Source organism: Oryzias latipes, chromosome 10 (assembly GCF_053564925.1).
Source record: "Oryzias latipes strain Hd-rR chromosome 10, Olatipes_Hd-rR_3.1".
NCBI classification, from domain to species: Eukaryota; Metazoa; Chordata; class Actinopteri; order Beloniformes; family Adrianichthyidae; genus Oryzias; species Oryzias latipes.
The window spans coordinates 2,318,689-2,344,137 of NC_136246.1; the positions used below are offsets into that span (position 1 = coordinate 2,318,689).

The following is a 25,449-nucleotide window of genomic DNA, read 5'->3' on the forward strand; positions in this document are numbered from 1 at the left end:
AGAGTCAAAAAATCTGCGACTATTTCTCAGAGATTCCCATAAAGGAGTGGAAACATAGTGTCCTCCTGCACCATTTTATACATGATGAGCCGGCAGTAATGGGATTATTAAACAAAAACGTTTCAGGCGCTGGCGTTAACCTTTTTTAATGCCTAATTAGGTTTTGCAAAGAAATAATTAGATTCTACAGTGCTTACACTGCCTATATTTTTAAATGGCATCTGCAGCAAACACATCATCCTGCGACACTCGTGTCAATATTCTGTGGATGTATGTGCTGCTGTAACAGACAGAAGTAACATTTTAAACATGTTGGGACCAAATAAGGTACACTTAAAGCTAAAATAATTATCGGGCTCATACCATAGGCCAGTCTGCAGTAATGAGACAGGCCGGTCAAGAGCGCCACCTGCTGGCGTTTCTGTTCACAGACGCAGCAGATCAGAGTGCGGCGCTGCGGGAAACAAACACATTCTCCACCTTTGTTTAAACACCGCCATTTAAAAAAGTCTATTTTACGATCGTACACCAAGAAAAGACAATTATTGAGAATCTTCTATGGTGGGTTACACTGTTTTTAATGACCCTGAAAAAAGCTTTTAAAAATGCAAACATTCCGCTTTGATGAACGGTAAACGGATTTTGTTCAGACTAGACCCACATTCTATGCGGAACTCTTCAAAGTGACCCCCCCCCCCCCCCCCCCCTCCCTGCAAATATGAAAGATTATTGCAATTATTTTAACGTCTTCACTTTGGCAGCTGAGCAGACCTTGATAACTTGTAGGGCTGGTTTCCTTTTTTAACTACCTTCAAGGTTCTGGTCCTATAGTTTATTTATTAAAGGACAGGAATGTGTCCATCTTCTTCACGGATGAAACCGTATTTCGAAACAAAACACCCTTAAACAGTTTAAAGTAAAATTATTCCATTCATTAGCTGGGTATATTTAAAACAAAGATGCTTTAGCCCGTTCGTGTGCGGTTTATGGCCGCTCTTCTTAGAATAATAAAAAACAAACATTTTCTTTTTGTCTTGTGACGTTTGCACTCACGGCATTCACGCAGGGCAGATCCGTTTTTGCGTAATCGTCATTCATCTACAAAGTCTCGCGAGAGTTTGGTGACTGGCTTCAGAAGGTCAGCTGATCATTTACTACAGTCCGGCATCTGCAGCTCTCGCAGAGGCTAGCGCGCCACGCCGCTTTCTATGCTGTGTCACTGGTAAGACACGCGCTTCGTGGCCGAAGTTGTTATCTCGGAACGAGACTTTGGCGTTTTTACACGGTTTTCCAGGCAACAGGGACGGACGGCAAGCGTCGTCAGGGTAACATGATGTACGGAGGAAGGTAGAATGAATCATGCTAACGCTGACGGAGGCTAGCCAGGATGGTGAAGGAATATTCTAGACCCACCTGCTGATGCTCCTTTACCATCATAGCTTTTGTTTCGATCGATTTCACGCTCTTACAGTTTCTGGTTGTTTGTAGGATTCCCTCCTTTGAGAATAGTTCGTTTTATTGAATGAGGTAAAGTTGAAGCTAGGCCGATGGTGGTCAGCTGAACATGATGCTAGCTTTCTTCGATGATCGGCTGACATCACTGAGACCTTCTGGTTTCCATGATGATGAATCAATAGCTGGATGGATTGAATCTTGGATGTGGGTCCGTGGAGCACCTGCTCAAATGTCCTGATGGGGTAATAATGGGGGCACATGCCTCTGCGCTGGGGGGTTCAGGTCTCCTCATGTCTGCATCACATCAAGCCAAAGCCTGAACCACTTTATGGAGTCAAATCTGAAAAAACGCCAAATCTTTGATCATTATGATGGAGCTTGAGACGCCTTTCAGTGTACAAATATGCTGCTCCTCCTCCTCCAACAGAGCGGACCCTCTTCCAAAGATGGCAGACACAAACCAACAAAGCCCCCCTCCCCAGCTGGGGCCTGTGGTAAGTTGGATATCAACCCCCAGACATCCTCTGAGTTTTTTTGTTGAATTATAGTCATTTACAGGTTTTTCTGACAGACGACGTCTTTGAACAATGACTGCAAATGTCTGGATTTTGTCTGCTTAACCACAGATAAAACTGTCTCCTTACTTGGTAATAAATTCATTTTTTAATTTTAGAAGCACAGTAACTTTGGTAACTTGTTTCAAACTAGATCTTTTCAAAAACTTCCCCTCAAAAAGTCCCAGTACTTTAGAGATGAAAATGAATAGTAAAAAGATGGTTATTTCATCAATTGAATCCTGACCAAAACAAAGGTTCAGAACAGATTTAGTGCCTTTAGTGACTTTGACCTGGGTGCCTGAACTTTGCAAAACGGCTTAAATTGTGAACAACCAGCTCTGTTTAAGTTGCATTTTTCTCTCCCAACAGCAATTTTTAATGAGCAACAAGCTGGAAAGTGCAATGTGGCTTTCTCGTCTCTTCACCGTCTACTGCTCTGTCATGTTCATCCTGCCCGTCCTGGGGTGAGTCCTCCCAGTTCTGCTGGAGAAGAAGTCCCTTTAACAGGACATCCAATCATTGTCATGTTCTGTGTGTTGTAGGCCCTATGCAGCGGCTAACTTCTACCAGAGAGCCTTGTTGGCCAACGCCCTCACCAGTGCGCTGCGCTTACACCAGAGGCTGCCCCGCTTTCAGCTGAGCCGGGCGTTCCTGGCTCAGGCCCTGCAGGAGGACAGCTGCCATTACCTGCTCTATTCCCTCATCCTGGTCAACTCCTACCCCATCACCAGTATCCTTTCATCCTGTCATCCATTCTGCTATGTGGAAGAGTGAGTTCAAATCCAGGCCAAGTCATACAAAGACTGCAAAAACGGGACCCAGCGCCTCCCTGCTTGACACTCAGCATTAAGGGCTTGGATTGGGGGGTCAAACCACCAAATGGGTCCCTGGCACAGTTGGGTTTACCGCTCCTCCGGCGGGCTCGACGCTCATACGCCGGATGGGTCAAATGCGGAGAACACATTCCTTCCTTGAAAGGGACACTAGTACATGACCTTTCCCCCCTGGTCTGTTTATTCTGCTTGTTTCCTTGAGTTCTTCCTGAGGTTTGGCAGAGATTCTGTCTTTTCCATCTCTTCACATCAGACTGTCTTCAGGTTTTTAAAAGTCTTTAAATATTTCCATAAAAAGTCTTTTAAGGGTATTAAATATGATTTTTTTATTGTAAAACTTAAAACTTATCTGCTCTATCGTTCAATGTTTTTAGGATTTCCAGGCCGTAAAGTATGAAGATGTAAACATTAGTTTGTTCAAAGTTGTTGCACGTGGAAACCTCTAAGCCCCAGTGAGGTTTTGGTGTGCTGATGCGGTGAGGCTGCCTCATGGGCAGCACGGATAGAGCAAATATGGCATCATTGTCAAATGCTGCAACATTTTATTTAAAAGAAGTCTTCCTATAAAATGTAAAGCTGGTGAAAAGAAAAACCAAATGAACCAGAGGCACACTGGTGGTCACAGCTCTGTGGAACACCGTCAGAAATGTGGTAAAGACGAGTATTTGGGTTAAAGCAGATTTATTTCCTATAATGCGGCGTGAACATCGATCACTGGAAATGTCTTTTGCGGTGTCCTAATGCTGTGTTCAGACAGCGTGATGCCCTTTGTCTGCCCCTCTGTGATCACTGTGATCAAGACCCTTTAGTTCCGTCCTCCTGTTAGCTGAACTTGGAGACGCCTGCAGGAACGGCGTTCCACTCAGCGCAGCAGTGAGCCGCACGCGTTGCTGGTTGGACTCTGTCAGGTTTGCAAAGAAAAATGAGATGAGAGGATTTCTTCAGACACGCCGGAGGAATGTGTCACTTTAGGGTTTGGGGATGTGGGTGTTCTGTTCAGAGGTGGCAGAGGGATGATGCATGAACCTGACTGAAGCATCGGTGGATATTGTCACTAATGCAGGTTTTGTACATTTGCAAAATGGTGAAGAGACGGCTGAGTCAAAACATTTCAACCCATTTTCACTTTAAACGTCACAGATGCAAGCAGGGAAATGGGATTCGCTGACAGTCAAGTTAAAGGCCCATCAGATGTGTTCTCTGCTCCCCCAGGGGATGTGACCCCCCTCCCCTGGGGGAGCGGTGAGCTGCAGACACAGCCGTGCTCGGGAACCATTTGATGGATTAACCCCTTAATGGTGAGTGGCACTGGGTCCCATTTTTAAAGTCTTTGGTATGACTTGACCTGGATTTGAACCCACGACCTTCCAGTCACAGGGCGGACACTCTACCACTGAACTGGCGGGAAACTCAGGCATCCAGCTGTTACTTCTCCATTCTGAGAAGATCTAGAGGGAAGAGTTGGAGGCATTGAGCTGAGAGAGAGGGATCGCTGGGCATTTGGTGAACATTGATGCCCCCACAACCAGAACCTACCTAGTTTCTAAGTTTCCTCTAGGGCAGCACAGAACACAATACTCTCCTAATCTTATTTTCACCCAGTGATGATGCACAGTGGGGGTCCACAAGTGGGTCCCCCTTATAACGATATGTAAAGACTAAAGACGACATTCTTTGATGGGAGGGGCTCCAGGACATTTGGCCATGAATGAGCTTGATGGGGACACGTCTTCTCATCACTTTCACAAATATTAGTCATAACCTGAAACCTTTAACCTTAACACTTTTTCCAGTGAGCATCTTCCCGGTTTTCCTGTTTTCTCTGCTTCATGCAACCACCTACACAAAGAAGGTTCTTGATGTAAGTACAAGTCAGTGACTACTTCATGTCATGATGTGAAATATATGTTTGACATTTTTGTGAATACCAGTGAACCATTTACTGTGTGAACATGGGTCCACTGAAATGTTGTTGCTGGGTTTTCAGTGTGTGAATGTGTGTGTGACTGGGTGAATGGGTCTGTGACTGTAAAGCGCTTTGTCCTTGTAGGAAGAAAGGCGCTATATAACTAAACGCCATTTACCATTTTCTCTCCCTTCTGTAACGACAGTCTTTGGGTCCTGGTAGCCTGATGTTCGTCAGAAACCTCCTGGAGAAATTATCCACCAATCAGCAGAACATCCTGAAGTTCATAGCTTGTAACGAGATCTTCTTAATGCCCGCCACCGTTTTCATGCTCTTCAGGTGTGTTCACCCTCACATCGGGTCTGTTTGTTTTCAGCAGAGCTTTCAGTCTGCAGCATCAATGCATGGATCAGCCTGTCCAGGGTCATGATGTGTTTGTGTTCTGTTTTCATGTCTGCTTCATAAATATCTTTGTCTTTTGATGCAGTGGTCAAGGAAGCTTGTTGCTGCCGTTCATTTATTACCGATTCCTCTCTCTACGCTACACATCCAGAAGAAACCCGTACTGCCGGTAAGATGTCAGACATGCTCATTTAGATATGAACATTTCTATAAATGTTTGCCACGTGCAAAGAGCGGTGGATGCAGTGAAAAAATAAAAAACAAGCAGTGAAAAAACGAGAAGAATAAAGTTTTAGTAAAGCCTGAAGGGAAACAAAATGGCTGCTCAAAGGTTTTTGCTTCATCAGGGACGGACCTATGTAGACGTCTTTTACAGGACAGTACACGCTGATCGTTGAACACTTCCTCTTCTCCACCAGAACGTTGTTTACTGAACTGCGGATTCTTCTGGAGCACTTTGTCATGAAGCCTGCCTGCCCTGCCTTCTTCAGGAGGATGTGCCTCAACAGCATCGCCTTCATCAGCCGGCTTGCCCCCACAGGGGTCTGATTATTACCAATTATGTTAGTTTATTCTTTTACTGTTGCTTTTTTCTGTCCTGGTTTGTTGTTTGCTGTGGAACTGGGCAGACGATGCCATCAGTGGAAGGAGCTTGTGTTTTGAGGATCACATTCAGTCTTTTTCTGTGTGACGGTGCAGTCAGAGATCAGCCTCCAATGCTCTGAAGTCCTTTGGGGAGGTTTTGATTTTCATCTTCTTGCTACAGACGGCAATGTCAAAATATCAGCTGTTCACTATTTATTCAAAGAAATGGTTTATTTTATAATAAAACATTAACAGTCTGAACTACTTGAGTATGTATGTATACATGATAAATCTTGTTTTTGTTTGTTTTAATGCTTGACTTCAAGTGATTTCCATTGATACAAAACATGCTTGGCTAATGTTTTTTAAAAAAAAAGCTTTTAGCTGAATAAAATTTGCTGTATTTTTTAGAATAATTGAACCCGCTCAACCGTTTGGTTTAGGATGCGTATTTAAAATGATTTTGACAAAGCATGCCATGTTTGTTTGAATGTTTTTTAGATGGAAAACTTGACCTCCTTTCATTTATGAACGTTCCTAGCTCTCCTCCGCAAGCCTACTTTTTTTAAACCTGTTAAATGTGCTTTTTGCCTACAGTCATGCCACATTTTTGTATAACAAAAATGAAGTTATCTCTTTAATAAATCAGAAGAAATATAAAGAAAATTCACGTTTTTGTTTGTGGTGATATTCCTTGGTCAGGGCTGCAAGTGACCATCGGCCCAGATCTAACGGATGAAAGAAAAACCCATTCCTGCTGTAAAATAGGCTTATTTTTTCCCACACAATACAACAATCTTTTAAGCTGGAACACATTTGGGTTATCCAAAATCAAAAAGGGAAAAGTCTTTTCTATCTACCCCCTTTTTTTATTTTTACAAAAGGAGATCCTAAAAGCGGATAATTTTTCTGTTTTTATTTGTGAAATTGATTAAAATCATTTTATTCCACATTTTCTAAGACTTTTGCAAACCAAATAATAAATAAAAACAACTCTTTTCAAAAATCCTACTGAAAACAGATTTACATTATTTCTGAACAAAGGCAATCAGATGTGTAACATACATGACAACATTAATTTTCTGGATTGTAAACCTTTTTACTCAAAGTTGCTGTTACGTTTATTTATTGTAAATTATAATGCCGGATTTGTATGAATAAAGTTTTTTTTTAAGCATTTGTCTAATTCGGACACAAGGCCACAGTCCCAGCAGCCAATCAGCTTTCAGATTCATCAATTTCCTTCTTAGCCTTTATCCAATTGGATCGTATTTTACAGACTGTAGCGTCGTTGCCATGGGCAACATCACCGAGGCTACACAGTTTATTTGGCAAAATCAATGTTACACGGTAACTCTTCTGCTCTGCATTCATATCCAAACCGTGTTGCTCAGCGCGTAACGGATGTCCACCTTTACATTCTTTTAAAAACGATGACGTCATCTTTAAAAAAAAGGACAGCTGGCCGTGAATTAATCGTGTTAGCCGATTAGCTTGCTAGCTAGCGTTAGCGCATCTGCATAATCCCCTGCTTTCAGATAATCTCAGTCCTAATTTGCACCGGTTTCGTCCTGTAATTTAACCTTATCTAGATTTTCTTTTACCAATTGTAAGCGAACATAATCATAGTCGGATATAAACAGCACCCCGTAATCTGGTCAAAACCAAAGAGTCGCCGGATTTTTCTGTTATTCCCCGACAAAGTGAGGACGAGGTGAAGGCTGAAGATGGAGATCCACCTTAACAGAGTCGATTATGTTCAGGTAACACGACACATTTAAATTGTATTTATTTGTACTTTTCGTCTTGTTATATTACTTTAATGTGGACGTCTGCATTTGGAGCTGGTGATAGTTGAAGTTAATTCAAACCATCACTGCTCCATCGTTCCCCTTCAGGTTGGAGTGACATCTCAAAAATCTATGAGACTTCTTCCAGCTTTGGGGAAAAAGGCAACTCAAAAGGTAGAGTTTGTGCCGTTCTTTTCTGTTCTTTTGGAGTCTCCTTACTAATCTCAAGAATCTCCTTTTCGTGCTTTAAGTTTTTTTTTTAATTGTTTGAACATTTTAAACTGAAGCAAGCTATAAAACAAGACATTCACAACAAAAGCAATAAGAAAATCATTTTGTTCAATTTCTTTCCAACTAAGTTGCATAAAAACATCAAGTTGAATGCAGAAAAACAGCTGTTTAAAGCCTGCATAGCCACAGCCCTCTGGTCTCCTTTGAGATGCTCTCTTCCGGTTGGAAAACAGTTTGCTGACTTTGATACAATTTTAGTAACATCTTCACTAATGATCTGCAATGTTCCCCAATGAAGGATTTTTGTGTTGCAGGTTGCCATTGCTGATCACGATGGGATTCTGACATGTTTTGGGATGAAGAAGGGGGAGGCAGTGGTGGGTTTAGGTTTTACTGACTCATCATTCACTTCTCCTGCTGTCAGTAAAGAGACTCTCATTTCAGCCTGTGTTTAAAACACTCCCGGGCCAGAAGATCTGTAGGATGGACCTTGGAGGTGCTCTTGGGACTCCTCGGGAGAAGATCTTTGTCTGCTCCGGCTCTCAGGTTCGAGGATTCACCAAGAAAGGCAAACAATTTCTCACCTTTGAAGCCAATCTTACTGAAAGCATCAACGCCATGTGAGACGCGCTCTAAAACTTCTCTCATCATTATTATTGTTTGCTCTAGTTGAGTGAGTTGTTCGGAGAAGTGATGGAGAATTGTGAGCTTTCCCCTTGAGTGGTGTTTGTCTTCCAGGTATGTCTCAGGTGCTGACCTTTTTGTGTGTGCAAGTTACATTTACAATCACTACTGTGACTGCAAGGATCAGGACTACTTCCTGTCTGGAGACAAAATCAATGATATCACTTGTGTGTCCTCGGAAAAGCTCCCTCACCTCACGCCGGTCTTGGCATGTCAAGATCGAGTTCTGAGAGTCTTGCAGGTCAGTTGAGCTTTTATTTCTTTATCTTTTCATTTCAGGAAGTGCATGACCTTCAGTCAGTTCCATATAGTTTACTTTCTATCATTTTATCTGCATGTGACTGAAGGGCTCCACACTTGCCTATGACATTGAAGTCCCCGGTCCTCCATCAGTCCTGGAACTGTACAATAAAGATGCAGGCTAGTCCATTTGTTTTTCAGCTGAGTATCCAAAGAATATTATGGCTTCGATCTGCTCTTTTTACACCAGCTTTGGCATTCCATCCATCTTTTCTCAGGGGAGGAGGTCCTTTATGGAACTACAGATGGAAGACTTGGACTTGTCCAGATTGGCGAGCACTCCGCTGTGGCCAAGTGGGAAATTGATAATGACAATAAAAAAGGGGGTAACTCGCTTTTGGATGATCAAATATTTTCAATCACGTTTTCATAGAAGCTGCTTGAGTATCAGACTCATTTCTAAGTGTAGTTCAGCAGCAAACGGCGTTTGTCTCCTGTCAGGGATTCTCTGCGCCGACGCGTACGACATCGTTGGAGACGGCGTGAATGACATCCTGGTGGGCAGAGATGATGGGACGGTGCAGGTTTATGGCTTTGACAGTTCCAATGAGCCCACCTTACGCTTTGAGCATGTAGGTTTCTATCAGGAGTCTTTGTTGTTTTATTCATCTTCCTTCATTCTAATTAACAGTTAATCTCTGTCAACAAATCCATTCTGCCAAAACTGCATCCTTTTGTTTTTAAACCTGAAGCTATTTCAATTCAGTTGTTCGCTTCCTTTCCTCCCTTTCAAGCAATCTTTGATTTAATATCTATTATCTATTATCCTAAGTTTGATACGTCTTTGTATGAATGCTTATTGTATTGTTTTGTGCATTATTCCTTGATTGCTTGAAATAAAGCATTTCAAATAAATAAAAAAAAACAAAAAAGTTACATTTATTTGCGAAACATAAATCCATAACTTTAGTTGTTGAGCAGGTTGTCAAAGCAAAATGATGAATTCATTTTAAATTTCTTATATTTGTCTTTAACAGAACTTTTGTTTGTAGTTGTTGTTTTGGTGTTTAAAAGTCCTGTTATTGTTTGAAAAAGCTATTTATCCTGATCAGCATTTCATGACCTGAGGGCTAAAGCGGAAACGTTTCCTTCCTGGTCACAGGTTTTGTCTGAGAGTGTGACCTCCATCCAGGGAGGCTGTGTGGGGAAAGAGTCTTATGATGAGGTTGTCACTGCCACTTATACAGGTTAGTAGAGACGTTTTCCTGAACCTTACAACACTGTCAGCCTCTCAACTATTCTGAATTCACAGGTTTCACGCATTGTTAGTTGACAGAGGACCATTATAATTGAATCTGGAATACTGCTCCTCTTCTAGGATGGGTGACTGGTTTGACCACTGAATCGCAAAAAACTGAGGCTGCTGCTGGAGATGAGTTTAGGATGAGCAAAGAGACACAGTCTAAAGTGGAAGCACTGAGGTAGGAGCTTCTTACCCAGTCAGTTATTACTGGCAGCATTTAGGGGGAACCCTGCCTTTACCCAACAGTAGCTCCGAAAGGCTCCAGCACCCCTGCGACCCTGAAAGGGATGAAGTGGTTTTGGAAACTGGAGGGATGGAAGCAGTTGAAGTCAGTTTTGGTTCCTTTCAGAGCGGAGCTGGAACAGCTGCAGGGGAAAGTCCTGCAGGGACGTGAGCAGTACCAGCAGACCACTCAGTCCAGCACAGCCGTCTCTGCTGTGCCCGTGTTCAGCATCAATGACAAGTTCACTCTCTGCCAGGACGATGCGAGCTACAGCCTCACTCTGGAGGTCCAGACTGCCATCGATAATCTGCTGCTTCAGGTAAACCGAAAATCAGGTCCTCAGTTGAAACTGATCCCGTAGAAAAACCCTTCAGAATGTAACTTTCAGTTTGCTCCCAGAGTGATGTTCCCATTGATCTGCTGGATGTGGATAAGAACTCGGCCGTTGTCAGTTTCAGTGAATGTGACCCTGAGGTGAGCTAAATGGAGCTGTTTGCAGAAAGGCCAAGGCTTTCTGCTCAAAGAAAGCCACCGATCTGCCTTAATGTTCAGACTCTTCTAACTCCTTTTGCAGCAACCCAACGGTAACTTTCTCCTGGCCACATACAGATGTCAGGCCAACACCACCAGACTGGAACTGAAGGTATGCAGTAGATGGAACTGTGACATCAGCAGAGCTTGCCGATTCCTGTGGGAGTATGTTACATTACATGAACCGTAAACATCTGTTTCGATCAAACTACTTGACCAAAACTAGTTGTGTTGGTTCATAGACTGGTTCTTCTTAGCTGAACATCCCTGTGCAGTATGCTGAAACATGCGTTTCATTGTTCCTGTGTTATCATGGTTGTTTTCCAAGGTGAGGTCTATTGAGGGACAGTATGGGACCCTGCAGGCTTACATAACCCCCAGGCTGCAACCCAAGACCTGTCAGGTTCGCCAGTACCAGATCAAGCCTCTGTCCCTCCACCAACGCACCCACAGCATCGACCCAGCCAGGTGACTGACTGTCTGTGATGAGAGTTTCTGAGAAGAAATAGCCCAATCAAAGTATGCCGAGTGAATTCTAACTTATGGAGGGGTTTTTCAGGCCAATAGTCATAACCATCTATGTTACTACCACCGTACAGTAGTTCTGGGCTGTGTTCAAACCTCAGTGCAGACCTTAATAAGGTCAGCCAGTGCTGCTGTCACTCAGTGACCTTCTGTCTTGTTTTCTGTCTGTTTGTCTTCTTCAGACCCATGAACCGTCTTAGCCTGGTGGGGCAGTTCAGTTTTGCAGAGATCCACTCCTGGGTGGTTTTCTGTTTGCCAGAGGTGCCAGAAAAAACACCTGCTGAAGACGACATCACTTTCTATTTTCGCAATACTTTTCTGGGCACACAGCTTGAAGCCACCTACTGGTAAATGCAGCCGTGTGGTAAAAACGCCCAAGTTCCAGTCAATGTATGAAGGAAGAAAATTCTGCTTTACAATCCGGCTTCAAATATTTTGATGTGGATTTTTTTTACATGCGACATACATTCCTCCTGAGCTTCATCTTTAAACGTAGCATCTGTGGTGTAAATAATTTGTTGTTTCAGCAAAGGCGAAGGTCACTTCCAGTCCGACAACATCTCTACTATTTCTATTCTAAGTGATGTTCTCTCTAAAGAAGCAACCAAAAAGAAAATCAATCTCAACATTTCTTATGGTTGGTGCCTCACTTCTGCGTTCACATATGCTTTTGTTTGCATGTAAAGACAAGAAAAGAATTTCAAAGATGCATTTCTCTTTCAGATATCAATGATGACTCGGTGAGCCACACTCTCAGAATGATTCATCCAAAGTTGGAGTACCAGCTGCTGTTGGCTAAAAAGGTCCAGCTTGTTGATGCTCTGAGAGTAAGCAGGCTGTTGTGTTCATCTGCACACATGAAGGAAAGATTCATTTCAGATGTCACTGACAGCCGAGAACTGCAGTACATCTGCAACTACAGTGGAGGAAAAACGGACTTGATCCTTTGCTGATTATGTAGGTTTGCCCACTTTGAAATGGAGTGACAGATGGAAGCTTCATTTAAACAGAGAGAGATGGAAAATAAGCGAGAAATGCACTTTAAAGAATGTATATAATTGTATTTGAAATAGGCAAAATAATATATCACAATGGGATATATAGCTCCTACAATGAAGGATGTCTTATTCCTATTTTCTGCTGAATTGAAATTAAAATCAGGAAACCAGCGACTCTTCTCTGTGAAGGTTTGATGTTTGGTGATGTACTTGAGGTTCTGTACATTCACTTCACCCACATCTCTTCTGGAATTGTCAGGAGCTTCAGGTTCATGAGGGAAACGCCAGTTTTCTCATACCAGAGTATCGAAGCATCTTGGATGAATCTGCCAGTCTTCTGGAGGAATACAAGAAGCAGCCAGCACATCTGGAGAGGCTTTATGGTACATTGCAGAAGCCACATTTATCTTAATTTCTGTTGGTCTCCTGACACTAATTTCTATTTCTTTATATTTGTTTTTCCTGCAGGAATGATCACTGACCTCTTCATTGATAAATTCAAGTTCAAAGGCCAGAATGTGAAAACAAAGGTGTCATCTCTGTTGGAGATTCTGGATAACTATGATCTAAACTCTCTGTTAGAATTTTTCAATGATGTTTGAGGTTGGATGAAATAAAATCCATTCACGTGTTCTGCTTCTATGTTGCATCTTTATGTAATGACAGTTATAGTTTGTGTCATGGTGCCATGCTGTTTTCAGAAGCTGTCGGTTTCACAATCCACAATTATTTCTGCTTAAATCCAGACTTTATAAATTCCTCCAGGTAGTTAATACAGACTCCTCTTTTTCATTTAATAACATATCACAGGTTCATAGACAGAAATCAAAGCTAAACGGACTGCATTTCTATATGAAAATCTCTGTGAGAAACTATTTAAAAATGAAATAGTCAAAAGATGTCATATGATTTTTTAAAGATCAGACCATATTAAACTATGTAGAAATGTTTTGTGGTGTTTTTCATTGCCTGTTCAATCCCCACAACACATGACTGAACACATCTTCAGTGACGTGCTTTGTTCTTCTTTATTTTTATTATAATGGCCATTAAACCCTTAAACAGAGAATCCAGTGTATTATATTTGGAGAACCTTTTCCTTTAAATGAATCCTTACTAACTGCAGGTCAAATAAGCTCATAAGCACTTGAAATCTGACAACACTTCAGAAAGTGTCGTTTTATTTTAGTTTTTGTAAATAAACACGCTCAGAAGAGTCTGCAGACGGTTAAAATCCACGGACGTCGTCCTGACTGCCGTCTGCTTGAGCAGGGACGTTTCCTTTCGTTTGCTGCTCTGTGCCGCTGCAGACAAACGGGTCCAACCGGTTTTGAATTTGCAATCAAGACATTTGTACCACTGCGGCTCCAGTAGTTTTGCAGCGTCACCATCTGTGCGCTTTGTGATTGGTTGGTTCAATCCTCGCGGGCTACTTGAACTGAGAGAAAGCAGAACCCTGTTCCTAAATGTCTGCTTGCTAGTGGTTCGTGTCCTGGTCGGTTGTGCTGTGGACCCGCGTGACTATGGAACCGTAGTGTGTTTGTGTCCCGCGCTTTGGAATCGCTCTACCGCTCACGCGCTCCTCTGCTGTGGCGCTGCTGTTCTGTTTTTTCGTTGCCATCTCAACTGTTTAGTTTTGAGTTTATTCGGCTCCACTTCAGGCTAGCACCCGACCCGATCCCCGCTACGAACGACGAGGGGTCCCGAAGAGTTCAAAGGTCAAAGCCAGCAGCGAGTGTTTGTTGCAGGAAACATGTCGGCGGCAAACCGAAGCGCGGCGAGTGAGCTCCAAAACCAGGAGAACATGCCGTCCAGCAGGCTGAGAGGCGCCATCAAAGCCCGGCCTGCAGCCAGCGAAAACCTTCCGCCCAAACAGGCTGCCAACAGAACCGTGCTGGGAGCTCTGCAGAACCACCAGCGGAACAAAACCCAAAGCCTCCGCGGCGCAAAGCAGGTAGCATGCCGCCGCACGGCCCGCTCCGCGGCGGGGCGCCAGCCGCCGGTTATCCGGCTGTGCTCCCGGTTCCTCACGGCTGTGGCTCGGTTCTAGCACCGTGATAACAGTCATTCGCCTTTAGCATCTGAACCTGTCTTAGATCTGCTTCTGGAGATGGTCTTTGTAGTTTCATGTTCAGTCTGTGCGCCATTTTAGCCTCACTCCTCCTAGTTTACCTTACAGACTGTTCTGTCTTCTGAAGCAGATCTGCTGCTGTTTGCCTTCAGAGCAGAAACTCACCTTTCTTGTGTTCTGTTGCCTCCAGGACTCTGCTCTACCCTCATCCTGTAAAGCTGACGATTATGGGAAAAGCGTCCTGGAAAAGCCGCCTGTCAAGCAGCCGGCCTTCCAGATCCACATGGATGAGCCTGATGGCGCCTGCACCAAGAAGACCGTGTCTGAGGCCCTCAGAGCCAGGGCCCCGGCCCCTCGCTCTCCTGTGGCCGTCCACAACGCCCTGACATGCCGACAGCCCCTGGCTGCCCTCGATGTCCCGTTGGTTGTGGAAGCCGGCTTTGGTGGGCTGCTGTAGAATCTTGGCTTGTTTAGTAATGACCGATGTTGGCTTTGGTGTCAAAGTGAGGTGTCATCATCTGTGCACTAAATGACTTTCAGATTCTCCCATGGACATGTCGTTGGTGGAGGTGGACGACAAACAAGTTAATGTCAACGAAGTCCCAGAATATGCAGCTGAAATTCATTTGTACCTGAGGGAGATGGAGGTGAGAGACTCTCCTTTTCCTTTCTTCCCCTCCTGTCATCTCTGCTACAACAATCGGGTATTTGTTTCAGGTGAAAACCAGACCGAAGGCCGGCTACATGAAGAAGCAGCCTGACATCACAAACAGCATGAGGGCCATCCTGGTGGACTGGTTGGTGGAGGTTGGAGAAGAGTACAAGCTCCACAATGAAACGCTGTATCTGGCCGTTAACTACATTGATCGCTTCCTCTCGTCGATGTCCGTCCTGAGGGGCAAACTCCAGCTTGTTGGGACTGCTGCCATGCTGCTGGCTGCGTATGTGCCAATTATCCTGCCCAGGAAAACACGACTAGTTTGGTTCGGAAAGGTTGAATGACTTTGTATGTGCAGGAAATTCGAAGAGATTTACCCTCCTGAGGTGGCAGAGTTCGTCTACATCACAGATGACACGTACACCAAGAAGCAGGTGTTGAGGATGGAGCATCTGGTGCTCAAAGTCCTGTCATTTGATCTGGCAGCACCAACGATAAACCAGTTTCTTACTCAGTACTTCTGCCACCACGGCGTCAACAAACAGGTGGAAAGCTTGGCAATGGTGAGTGTTCATGTGGTCCGTCGTGTTGGTCTACAGAAGCATATGGATGTGCTCTGACGGTGCTTGATCTGTCCTCAGTACCTCGGGGAGTTGAGTTTGATAGATTCAGACCCCTTCTTGAAGTACCTGCCATCGCAGACGGCGGCTGCAGCCTACATCCTCGCCAACCATGCAGTGACCGGCGGCTCTTGGGTGAGACTATTTCCCTCCAACTTAAGTTAGGAATGTGAAGGGTTATACGCTTGAATGTTTTGGTTTGAGATGCTTTATGGGGACGTGGGGCTGTTTGTCACATGCCAGGCTGAGGCTCATGGTGGTTGTGGAAATGTAAAATTGGTTCACTGACATTTTCTCTGCTCTGCTCCAGCCCAAATCCTTGGCAGAGATGACGGGCTACATGCTAGTAGACCTGATGCCGTGCATCGAAGACCTTCACAAGATGTTCCTGAGCGCCGCTCAGCACGCCCAGCAGTCTGTCCGCGAGAAGTACAAGGCCTCCAGGTGAGCTGCCGTACTTTGATTTTGTGTACTTCTATTTAAGGATCGTTGGAAAATATTTGTATTACTCTAAAAAAGTATCAGAGGAATCTGACAATTTCTGAGAGCTCAACTAGCAGTAAAAACTTCCCAACCACATTTTTTTTTTTTTACAATAAGTAACCTTAAATTCAATTAAATGATGGCTAAAAATGTGTCTTTAGTTGTACCGCGAGATTAGAGGTGTTAAGATGATCGGATAATTCTGAAAAGTTGCATGGAAACAAAAGGCGGCTCCAGACTCCAGCATCTTCACTGTTGATGGTAAACTCCTTGGCCTGTTACTCACTTCAGTGACACTGCAGGGAGGAACATGGTTTCAGAAATGTGTAGCATTTGTCCTCTAAGCTGAGAATGTTGTAAAAATCCTCAGTCGTGTAATCAGAATGCAGATTCCTGAAGGCTGGCAGTCCTCCAGGAGACGCTGTCGTACTCTGACGTTGTCTTTTCTCCACAGATACTCTGAAGTCTCCACGATCGCTGCTCCCTCCAAGCTGCTGCTGAAGTGACCTGCTTGTTGTTGATGTATTGTTAGTCTTTTTAATCATTTTTTGTAAATGACGTACCAGTTTTAGACGGCATGTTCTGCTCTTTTTGGAGTGGTGCTCCTTTTTTCTTTTTTCCTTAAAGAGGTTTTAATATTTTTATATTTCTAGTCTCAGCATTTATGCCATGTGCATCCAGTTGTGTAATCAATGGCTTTTAGTGTCGGTCTGTCCTCATTCAGTGCTGCTTTAATCTGCAAATGTTCAGCCTTTGTAGAAGCCGGGCAGTTTCCTTCATCTTAGACTGCCTGATGTGATGCAGATTAAAGGCTGACTCCATGATCTGTGTCCCGTTTCATCCACTGGCTTCCTGCACTGTAGACCATGGCTCTTATAAATAAACTTCTTTTTGAAGACTATCCGTTTGTACACATGAGGGCAGTAAAGAACCGCTGCTGGTTTAATCTGGTTTCAGAGAACTGTTCTGGTTTAACTTTGCTGGGGAGGAGCTCAGAATGCACAGGGCTACACTTTAAGGGTTTGTCTCCTCCTCCAGCTGTGTCTGACATCCAGCCTTCAGTTTTTCGCTGAAACCAAATTAGGGTTTATTTATACAATATAAACATCTGGGCTCTACTGACTTGCTAGTAAAGCTGATACTACTCTAGATGCATGTTGGATGGGGAGGGAATAAAGCCGTCTGGTTCTTTCCACATCAACATCTTTAGATTATTTTGGGGAAACAAAGGTGCAACCCTGAACATGACCAGTAAATTCTCTCAGTATGGAGTGCAAAGGATGAATGGGAATCTAAGGAACCAGCACTGGCATTTTCCACCTGGCTATTTGATTTATTGCTGAGGGGAAAACTCCAGGCAGCCAATGGGAAAGGAGCCCCCCCCCCCTTACTGAACATGGAGGCTGGCTTTGTGACTGGAGGCTGGCAGAGGGAGAAGCAGACCAGCTGCTGGAAAGCTTTTCCTGCTCAAAGAATGGCCGGTTAAGAAGCCAACAGGTTCTCCTTCCTGCTGGAGGCTCGTTCTGGTGATGGGGATGTAACCAGGATCCTGAATGGACTTTAACGGCAAAGCCAGCAGGATGGATGCCTGCACAGAGCTACCAGCAGCTACATCACATCGGTCCAACCCTCTGGGGAAGTGCGAATAAAGACTTGAAGGCTGGCCAAAGCAGGCTGAAACGCATGCCTGCCCCCAAAAAATTTCTGGTGGCGTCCACCTCGCTGCCTCTGGCTCTGGGCTGGGGCTGGAACCTGAGCCTGTACCTGGGGATGCTCTTGGGACTTCTGATCCTGCTGGTGCTTCTGCTCTGGATGCTTTTAAAACAGCTCAGAAACTCTCTGGCAAAGTCGGTGCTGCAGCCCGTGCGCTCCGTGAGGCAACCTCACTCTGACCGGAGGCTGCAGCGTGTGTTGTGAGAGACGGACAAATGTGCCAATCCCTGCCAGCACCGGGGCTGGTCGCAGGGCTTGAATGTGCCTTTGCCGATCAATGTAAGACAAAGTGCTTTTGTTGCCTCCAAAAATCCAAGCTTGTATCTTCACTGCCTTTTCTTTTTACTGCTCTGTGTGCCTAAAGTATAAACCATGTTTGTTGGGGAGTATGGAACTGTCTCCCAGCTCTTTTTCTTGCAAAAATAAAGCTAATCTTGAGAAAAAGCAATCTCTTTTCATCTCAGCAATGAATTCACACAAACAACCTTTGCTGTCAATGTAAAAGCGCAAGCCGGCGTCAAATCTGCATCTGCATTCATGGTGATTAAAGCAATGCATCAAGTGGGCAATTTGCACTCCTCTCATCTCATTGGTGAATTGGCCGGTGACAGTTTTCTGCTAATGACATTAATGAACGCCTCTCTGTCATTAGCTTTTTAGAATCCTGAGTATGTCAGCGGACAGGCTGAGCGCCACCCTCCAGGGGAAGCAACAACATCAACAGCCGATGCTGTGCCATGTCCAGGTGCATTTGATGCAAATTCCATTCTAACATATTCTAGCTCAGCTCTTTCACTCCAAAGTGGAGGAACACATTTTTTGATTTCAAAGTCTGTAGAGAATCGGTGCTAAAGGAAATAATCTGATTTTTCCAGCTGTATTTCTTCCAAACTAGGATTTTCTTTGAATTTGCAGATATTCAATGTTTCTTTGAGTGAAGCCCAACCACGTCATATTTCACTATGACATGGTGAAATATGATTAGGCATTTGTGTTGTAGCATGAACAAAGGGAAACATGTTAGCTGCACTGAAATAGTTGAAATAGTTCTCACACTGATTCTGAGCATTCCCCTAATCCAAGTCTTGGTGGGAAAACAAAAATGTTCATAACCCCCCAGGATTTTAATGGTCTGCCTACAAACACTTCATCTGGAACTCCTCAGGGTTTCTTCTTCCACAGGTTCACACTTTGGTTATTTCAAGCCAACAACAGTCTGCTTATCTGCTGCCTTCAGCACCAAACTTGCAGATTAAAGAAGCCTGGCAGCGTCTGCAGATCTCATGCACGCTTGTTTTCCTCCAGCTTCGCTCTTCTTGCAAAATGCTTCCTGACACTACATGAGTATCAGCAGCCTCACAAACCTCCCCAATGAAAAACGCTGGACTGTTGATTTAAAGCTGCTGAATATTTTATGGATGATTCCAGACATGAAATGTACTGCAGCAGTGCTCATGCTGCCTGATTTGTTCTGATGAAAGGAAAAACAGACGGAAGACAAACACATACAATTGAAAGCATCAATGAAATTCTGAATTTGCTGAGTAACCTTTGCCTTGATGGGTTTTGGAGTAAAGTTCTGCTTGAGAGGAGGTCAAACCTTTCAAACTGATGTAAGACACAAAGATGGCGTCAGTTTGAAACGTAAGCTTTGTTCTGCTCGTGGCTGTGAAATTTGTCCTCCACCATTGAGCCATCCCCTGGGGGAGCGGCGAGCTGCAGACACAGCCGAGCTCGGGAACCATTTGGTGGTAAAACAAGCAACTCTTTAACCCTTGTGCTATCCTAGGCATGTTAACATTGGGAGTGGGGTCATCTAGATCTTGATCTTCACTGGTGTCCATGGATTACATGAAATCCTCTCCACCTTTATCCACCTTTGTCATGGTAGGGAGAACACCTCAATGGTCATCTTGCCCCCGTAGGATAGCACAAGGATTACATGCAAACAGCCAAAAGTTCAGGAGGCAAAAACTGGCCACAACTCCACAAATAAGGGCCACAGGCAGAAGTTGATCCAGAATGGAGTGCTGCTCTCCAACAGTAGAATAGGAATTGTGAACACGACACTGCTGCAGCAACAATTCCATGACATTCCCCTTTCAGTTTCTCCTTTTTAAAACCAAATGTCTTTAAAAAAAACTCTTATTGCAGTTAGAGTGAAAAAGCAGAGCGTATCATTTTTCCTGCAGAGTTAATAAAGAGATTTGCGGTCCCTCTCCAGAGTTTGAGCTTCGTGTGAGTCACATAGAAGAAAATCAGTCATTTACTGTACCAAAGCAGATGCGACTGGATCATAGGATGTGAAAACAACAAACAGTTTCTGGCCTTAATTAAGACATCTGAAATGATTTAAGATCCATATACTCAAAAGCATTTCCATCCTAGTTGGGAACAACTGATGCCTGAGTGTTCAGCGGTTTTTACACTAACATGAGACATTGTTCACAGATTTCTTTGAGACCATTTTATTTGTTGGACAATCAAAGCGCCATCCTGTGGAGGGGATGAAAAGGCTGAAGGTGCTCAGGATGATGGACAACACAGCACACGCTCTGCACTCTAAACAGATGATTGCTGTAAAAAAAGACCAGAACCGAATGGATCCTACTACCTGCTTAAACTGCTTTGTTTGTGCAATTCACGCCAAATACCAATAATACACAACAAAACAAGCACGCCCGCATGAACTTGAGTTCTTTAATCAATAACATTTTTACTGCAAATTAAAGATTTTCCAAAACAGGAAAAACACTGGTCACATGCTAAAGTCACAGCTGGTTTCAGTGTATTCTGGAGACACTGCACGAAGCTCAACATCATCAAAGCAAGGTTATCAATCTGCTTGGTCTGGCTTCACATGCTTAGCTTTACCCAAAGGCTGTAACCCAAAGCCTAACCCCTAAGTCTTTTGTTATTTGCCTGCAAGCACTAGGGCTGCAACAGGAACCCCCGCTGCAGAAGCTGCCACACCATGAGTGATGCTATTATTGGCTTCTGACAGGACATTACAAATGTCTTTGTGGTTCTTCATTCTGGTTCTATTAAACAGACTGTAAAACACTTGGTGTCAGTGGGGCGTTATAATCGCAGCAGTAATAAATGACACCCTTTCTCTCTAGAGCCAGAGGACATTTTTTACATTTATTATTCAAAGTTTTGTCTTTTTCAAAGCTCTCCGGTCTGATCTTTATCCAAACATTTTTCTGTACTTGTACTACAACTAGCAAAGTCTGCAGTACAACAACTACTGATGATGATTGGCAGAGACACCCATCCTGATGTCTGTACACTAACTTCCAGACAGTTACACGATTGATATTAAAGGTCATTTATTAATTTTATAGATCTTAATGTCCTTTTTTAATTTTAAATAAAACCTCCCATATTCATAGGTGCTGGTTTGTTAACCGACAAACAGGAGAGACATCGGTTTCCCTCATCTGGAGTAGAGTCTCTGCAGATTGTTGTTGAATATACGTAAGACACTTTGGTTTCAAACTTTCCTTTTCAGGTCTTTTACCACAATAAATGTTGCAACATTTCTTTTATATTTATGGCCCGCAGCACTCACAGAGTGCAAGGACCATATTGTAACTGCTACGAGGGTCGAACACTCAAAAAGGTCCAAAACGTCAAAAAAACGCGTCAAAACGCCAAAAAATGGGGTCAAAAGTCGCCCAAAGCACACAACGAGACGACAATTGTGTAACGCAACAAAAATACACACACACACGCACAACACCAACGCAAAAACGTAAAAATTGTAGTCGCAAAAATGACGACAAAAACACAAAAATGCCCAAAAAAGCCCTCAAAAGACGGGTTTAAAGCCAAAAAGACATGCCCAGCCTATAGTAAAAGACAGGCCGCATTGAAATACATGGGAAATCCTAACCGCAAAAACTTCTATATTGTTTCTGCTTCGTTTCATTATTATTATGGCCCGCAGCACTCACAGAGTGCAAGGACCATATTGTAACTGGTACGAGGGTCGAACACTCAAAAAGGTCTAAAACGTCAAAAAAACGCGTCAAAACGCCAAAAAATGGGGTCAAAGGTCGCCCAAAGCACACAACGACACGACAATTGTGTAACGCAACAAAAATACACACACACACGCACAACACCAACGCAAAAACGTCAAATTTGTAGTCGCAAAAATGACGACAAAAACACAAAAAAGCCCCAAAAAGCCCTCAAAAGACAGGTTTAAAGCCAAAAAGACATGCCCAGCCTATAGTAAAAGACAGGCCGCATTGAAATACATAGGAAATCCTAACCGCAAAAACTTCTATATTGTTTCTGCTTCGTTTCATTATTATTATTATTATGGCCCGCAGCAGTCATAGACTGCAAGGACCATATTGTAACTGGTACGAGGGTCGAACACTCAAAAAGTCCAAAACGTCAAAAAAACGCGTCAAAACGCCAAAAAATGGGGTCAAAAGTCGCCCAAAGCACACAACGAGACGACAATTGTGTAACGCAACAAAAATAGACACACACACGCACAACACCCCCGCACAAACGACAAATTTGTAGTCGCAAAAATGACGACAAAAACACGAAAAAGCCCCAAAAAGCCCTCAAAAGACGGGTTTAAAGCCAAAAAGACATGCCCAGCCTATAGTAAAAGACAGGCCGCATTGAAATACATAGGAAATCCTAACCGCAAAAACTTCTATATTGTTTCTGCTTTGTTTCATTATTATTATGGCCCGCAGCACTCACAGAGTGCAAGGACCATATTGTAACTGGTACCGCCACATACCCGAAAACTCACCAAAATTGGAACACACCTGGGATAAATTGAAAATGAATTTTCGGCAAAGAGAACGTCACCCCCCCCACGACGATGACATCACGGCGAGCGTTCCCGTAAAAAAAATGAATGGGCCGAATATCGCTTATGGGGCCAAAAAAAAATATTTTGAAATACAGTTACAAAACCAAAACACGCGTGTTGGAGATATCCCAAAGAAGTTATAAAATCATTATGGGATGGCCACACGACCTACGGCTTGGCGGCCATTTTGTGGCGAACTCAGAGAAATGGCGATTTTCGTGTTTTTTGACAATATGGGAAAACTACACTTTTGTTCAAGCGATTTTCACGAAATTGCACACACATGCCACAAACACGATTCTACAACTACCAAAGAAGTTTTGTTGACCTTTGACCTTGGGAAGGGGCGGCCATCTTGAATTTTCTTAAAAAAGCACCTTTAGTAACGTATACAAACGAAAACTCGTCCTAGGGATTTTTATCGATCTTTTTGAAACTTCTCGGGCATCAATGGCAAGCTACTGTGGACAAAATGTTGGAATTAGAAGTTGTAGAATTTGAAAGGCGTGCGCGTGGCGAATTCGCAACCGTCGCCATTTTAGCTAGCTCGCACATATTTTATCGGAATAGCCTGAAACTGAAATATGCGATACCCTGGCCCACACTGAACAAAACGATGTCACATACGACAAAATCGAGAAAGGAATGTGGCCGTGGTAAACAAAAAACCGTCGCAAAAAAAAGTGCTGACTGGGCAAAAAAAATTTTTTTCGGATTTTATTTTTAAGAATCGGCTAACGAAACCCAGATAACTCTGTCGGGTATATCCAAATAAAGTTTTGAAATCATTACGTGATGGCGACCCGACCTACGGTTTGGCGGCCATTTTGTGCCAAAATCTGCCGTTTTGAGTTTTTCGCGTTTTTACACAATATGGAAAAATGAACTTTTTTTCGAGCGATTTTCACGAAATTTGACGCGCATGTCCGTAGCGTAAGTCTACAATCACCTCTGGAGTTTTGTCGACCTTTGACCTCGGGAAAAGGCGGTCATCTTGAATTTTCTATAAAAAACACCTTTACCACCAGATTCAAACGTAAACTTGTCGTTGGAATTTTCATCGATTGTCTCGAAACTTTTTGGGCATCAATGGCAAGCTACTGTGGAAAAAATGTTGGAATTAGAAGTTGTAGATTTTGAACGGCGTGTACGTGGCATGCTAGCAAAGTGGCGCACTGTTATAACTACCATGCATTTCAATACAATACAGTGAAAATTGAATGCATGCATAAATGCCTGAAACTGAATACATTGAAAAACACTGGATATGGACATATAAGGAATGTGGGCGTGGTTAGCATAAAACCCCTGTTGCTAAGGACAACAAAAATTTTACTTTTACCGATTTGTCCGAAACTGACGTCAATCTGTTCGTCCTCTCAAGGGAACCAAAACACAAAATGGTTGCTATGGAGATAAAATCAACAGAAAAGCCGCCATTTTGGAAAAAGTGTTTTTTTTTTATCAACTTATGACATATAGCTCTCAGCAATGGAGGAATGTGTTTTTCTGAGTCAGTTGATGATGCTGATCGCTATGCTAGCACTTTCAGCCACATTAGCATAGCTAGCATAGTTAGCATAATTAGCATTTAAGGAAATGTGTTTTTCTGAGTCAGTTGATGATGCTGATCGCTATGCTAGCAATTTTAGCCACGTTAGCATAGCTAGCATTGTTAGCATACATTAGCATTTTAGGTAATGTGTTTTTCTGAGTCAGTTGATTATGCTAATCGCTATGCTAGGACTTTTAGTCACATTAGCATAGTTAGCATAGTTAGCAGTATTAGCAAATCCAGCCTTAACTAGCTTTTAATTTGTGGGCGGTGAGGGCGGTTAGGGCGGTGGTGCGTAGAGTTGGGCGTGGAAGGCGGGTTGCGTCTGCGGGCCATACAACGCCGCTTGCGGCTTTAATTATTCTTCTCGTTTCTAACGGCGTCTTTGAGCTCAAATTTGACCCCCGCCACATACCCGAAAACTCACCAAAATTGGCACACACCTGGGATAAATTGAAAATGAATTTTCGGCAAAGAGAACGTCACCCCCCCCACGACGATGACATCACGGCGAGCGTTCCCGTAAAAAAAATGAATGGGCCGAAAATCGCTTATGGGGCCAAAAAAAAATATTTTGAAATACAGTTACAAAACCAAAACACGCGTGTTGGAGATATCCCAAAGAAGTTATGAAATCATTATGGGATGGCCACACGACCTACGGCTTGGCGGCCATTTTGTGGCGAACTCAGAGAAATGGCGATTTTCGTGTTTTTTCACAATATGGGAAAACGACACTTTTGTTCAAGCGATTTTCACGAAATTGCACACACATGCCACAAACACGATTCTACAACTACCAAAGAAGTTTTGTTGACCTTTGACCTTGGGAAGGGGCGGCCATCTTGAATTTTCATAAAAAAGCACCTTTAGTAAGGTATTCAAACGAAAACTCGTCCTAGGAATTTTCATCGATCTTTTTGAAACTTCTTGGGCATCAATGGCAATCAATTGTGGACAAAATGTTGGAATTAGAAGTTGTAGATTTTGAAACGCGTGCGCGTGGCGAATTCGCAACCGTCGCCATTTTAGCTAGCTTGCACATATTTTATCGGAATGTCGTGAAAATGAAATATACGATTCCCTGGCCCACACTGAACAAAACGATGTCAGATACGACAAAATTGATAAAGGAATGTGGCCGTGGTAAACAAAAAACGATCACAAAAAAAAGTGCTGACTCGGCTAAAAAAAATAAATTCGGATTTTTTTTTTATGAATCGGCTAGCGAAACCCA

General features: G+C 43.4%; 3 protein-coding genes across 6 annotated transcripts; all 3 read left to right on the forward strand.

The window, feature by feature from the left end:
• The first annotated feature begins 1,081 nt into the window (after nt 1–1,081).
• tmem33 (transmembrane protein 33) lies at nt 1,082–6,404 on the forward strand. Of its 3 annotated transcripts, none has more exons than XM_004086465.4 (8): nt 1,082–1,222; nt 1,883–1,949; nt 2,382–2,476; nt 2,555–2,742; nt 4,639–4,706; nt 4,957–5,090; nt 5,239–5,322; nt 5,573–6,404. In XM_004086465.4, exons 2-8 carry the CDS (start codon nt 1,902–1,904, stop codon nt 5,700–5,702), a joined length of 747 nt encoding a protein of 248 aa, XP_004086513.1. In that variant the 5' UTR covers nt 1,082–1,222; nt 1,883–1,901; the 3' UTR covers nt 5,703–6,404. The 3 variants fall into 3 exon arrangements, with proteins under 3 accessions (XP_004086513.1, XP_011471410.1, XP_011471409.1); XM_011473108.4 differs by having other exon boundaries at nt 1,165–1,335; XM_011473107.3 differs by having other exon boundaries at nt 1,189–1,347.
• A 602-nt stretch (nt 6,405–7,006) lies between these two features.
• bbs7 (Bardet-Biedl syndrome 7) lies at nt 7,007–12,895 on the forward strand. 2 transcript variants are annotated; one of them, XR_002289765.3, is made up of 19 exons: nt 7,007–7,501; nt 7,637–7,702; nt 8,074–8,136; nt 8,204–8,379; nt 8,498–8,684; nt 8,791–8,863; nt 8,962–9,069; nt 9,185–9,315; nt 9,846–9,930; nt 10,062–10,164; nt 10,336–10,528; nt 10,609–10,683; nt 10,784–10,852; nt 11,069–11,208; nt 11,448–11,612; nt 11,793–11,902; nt 11,989–12,222; nt 12,523–12,646; nt 12,732–12,895. XR_002289765.3 is itself a non-coding variant. In XM_011473109.4 (19 exons), exons 1-19 carry the CDS (start codon nt 7,466–7,468, stop codon nt 12,863–12,865), a joined length of 2,142 nt encoding a protein of 713 aa, XP_011471411.1. In that variant the 5' UTR covers nt 7,007–7,465; the 3' UTR covers nt 12,866–12,895. The 2 variants fall into 2 exon arrangements, 1 of the variants encoding a protein (XP_011471411.1); XM_011473109.4 differs by having other exon boundaries at nt 11,989–12,092.
• A 590-nt stretch (nt 12,896–13,485) lies between these two features.
• On the forward strand, nt 13,486–16,996 carry ccna2 (cyclin A2). Its single transcript, XM_004086467.4, has 8 exons — nt 13,486–14,217; nt 14,525–14,777; nt 14,875–14,981; nt 15,052–15,275; nt 15,351–15,555; nt 15,634–15,747; nt 15,923–16,056; nt 16,550–16,996. The coding sequence occupies exons 1-8, from the start codon at nt 14,017–14,019 to the stop codon at nt 16,599–16,601; spliced, it is 1,290 nt and encodes a 429-aa protein (XP_004086515.1). The 5' UTR covers nt 13,486–14,016; the 3' UTR covers nt 16,602–16,996.
• Nucleotides 16,997–25,449: the final 8,453 nt, after the last annotated feature.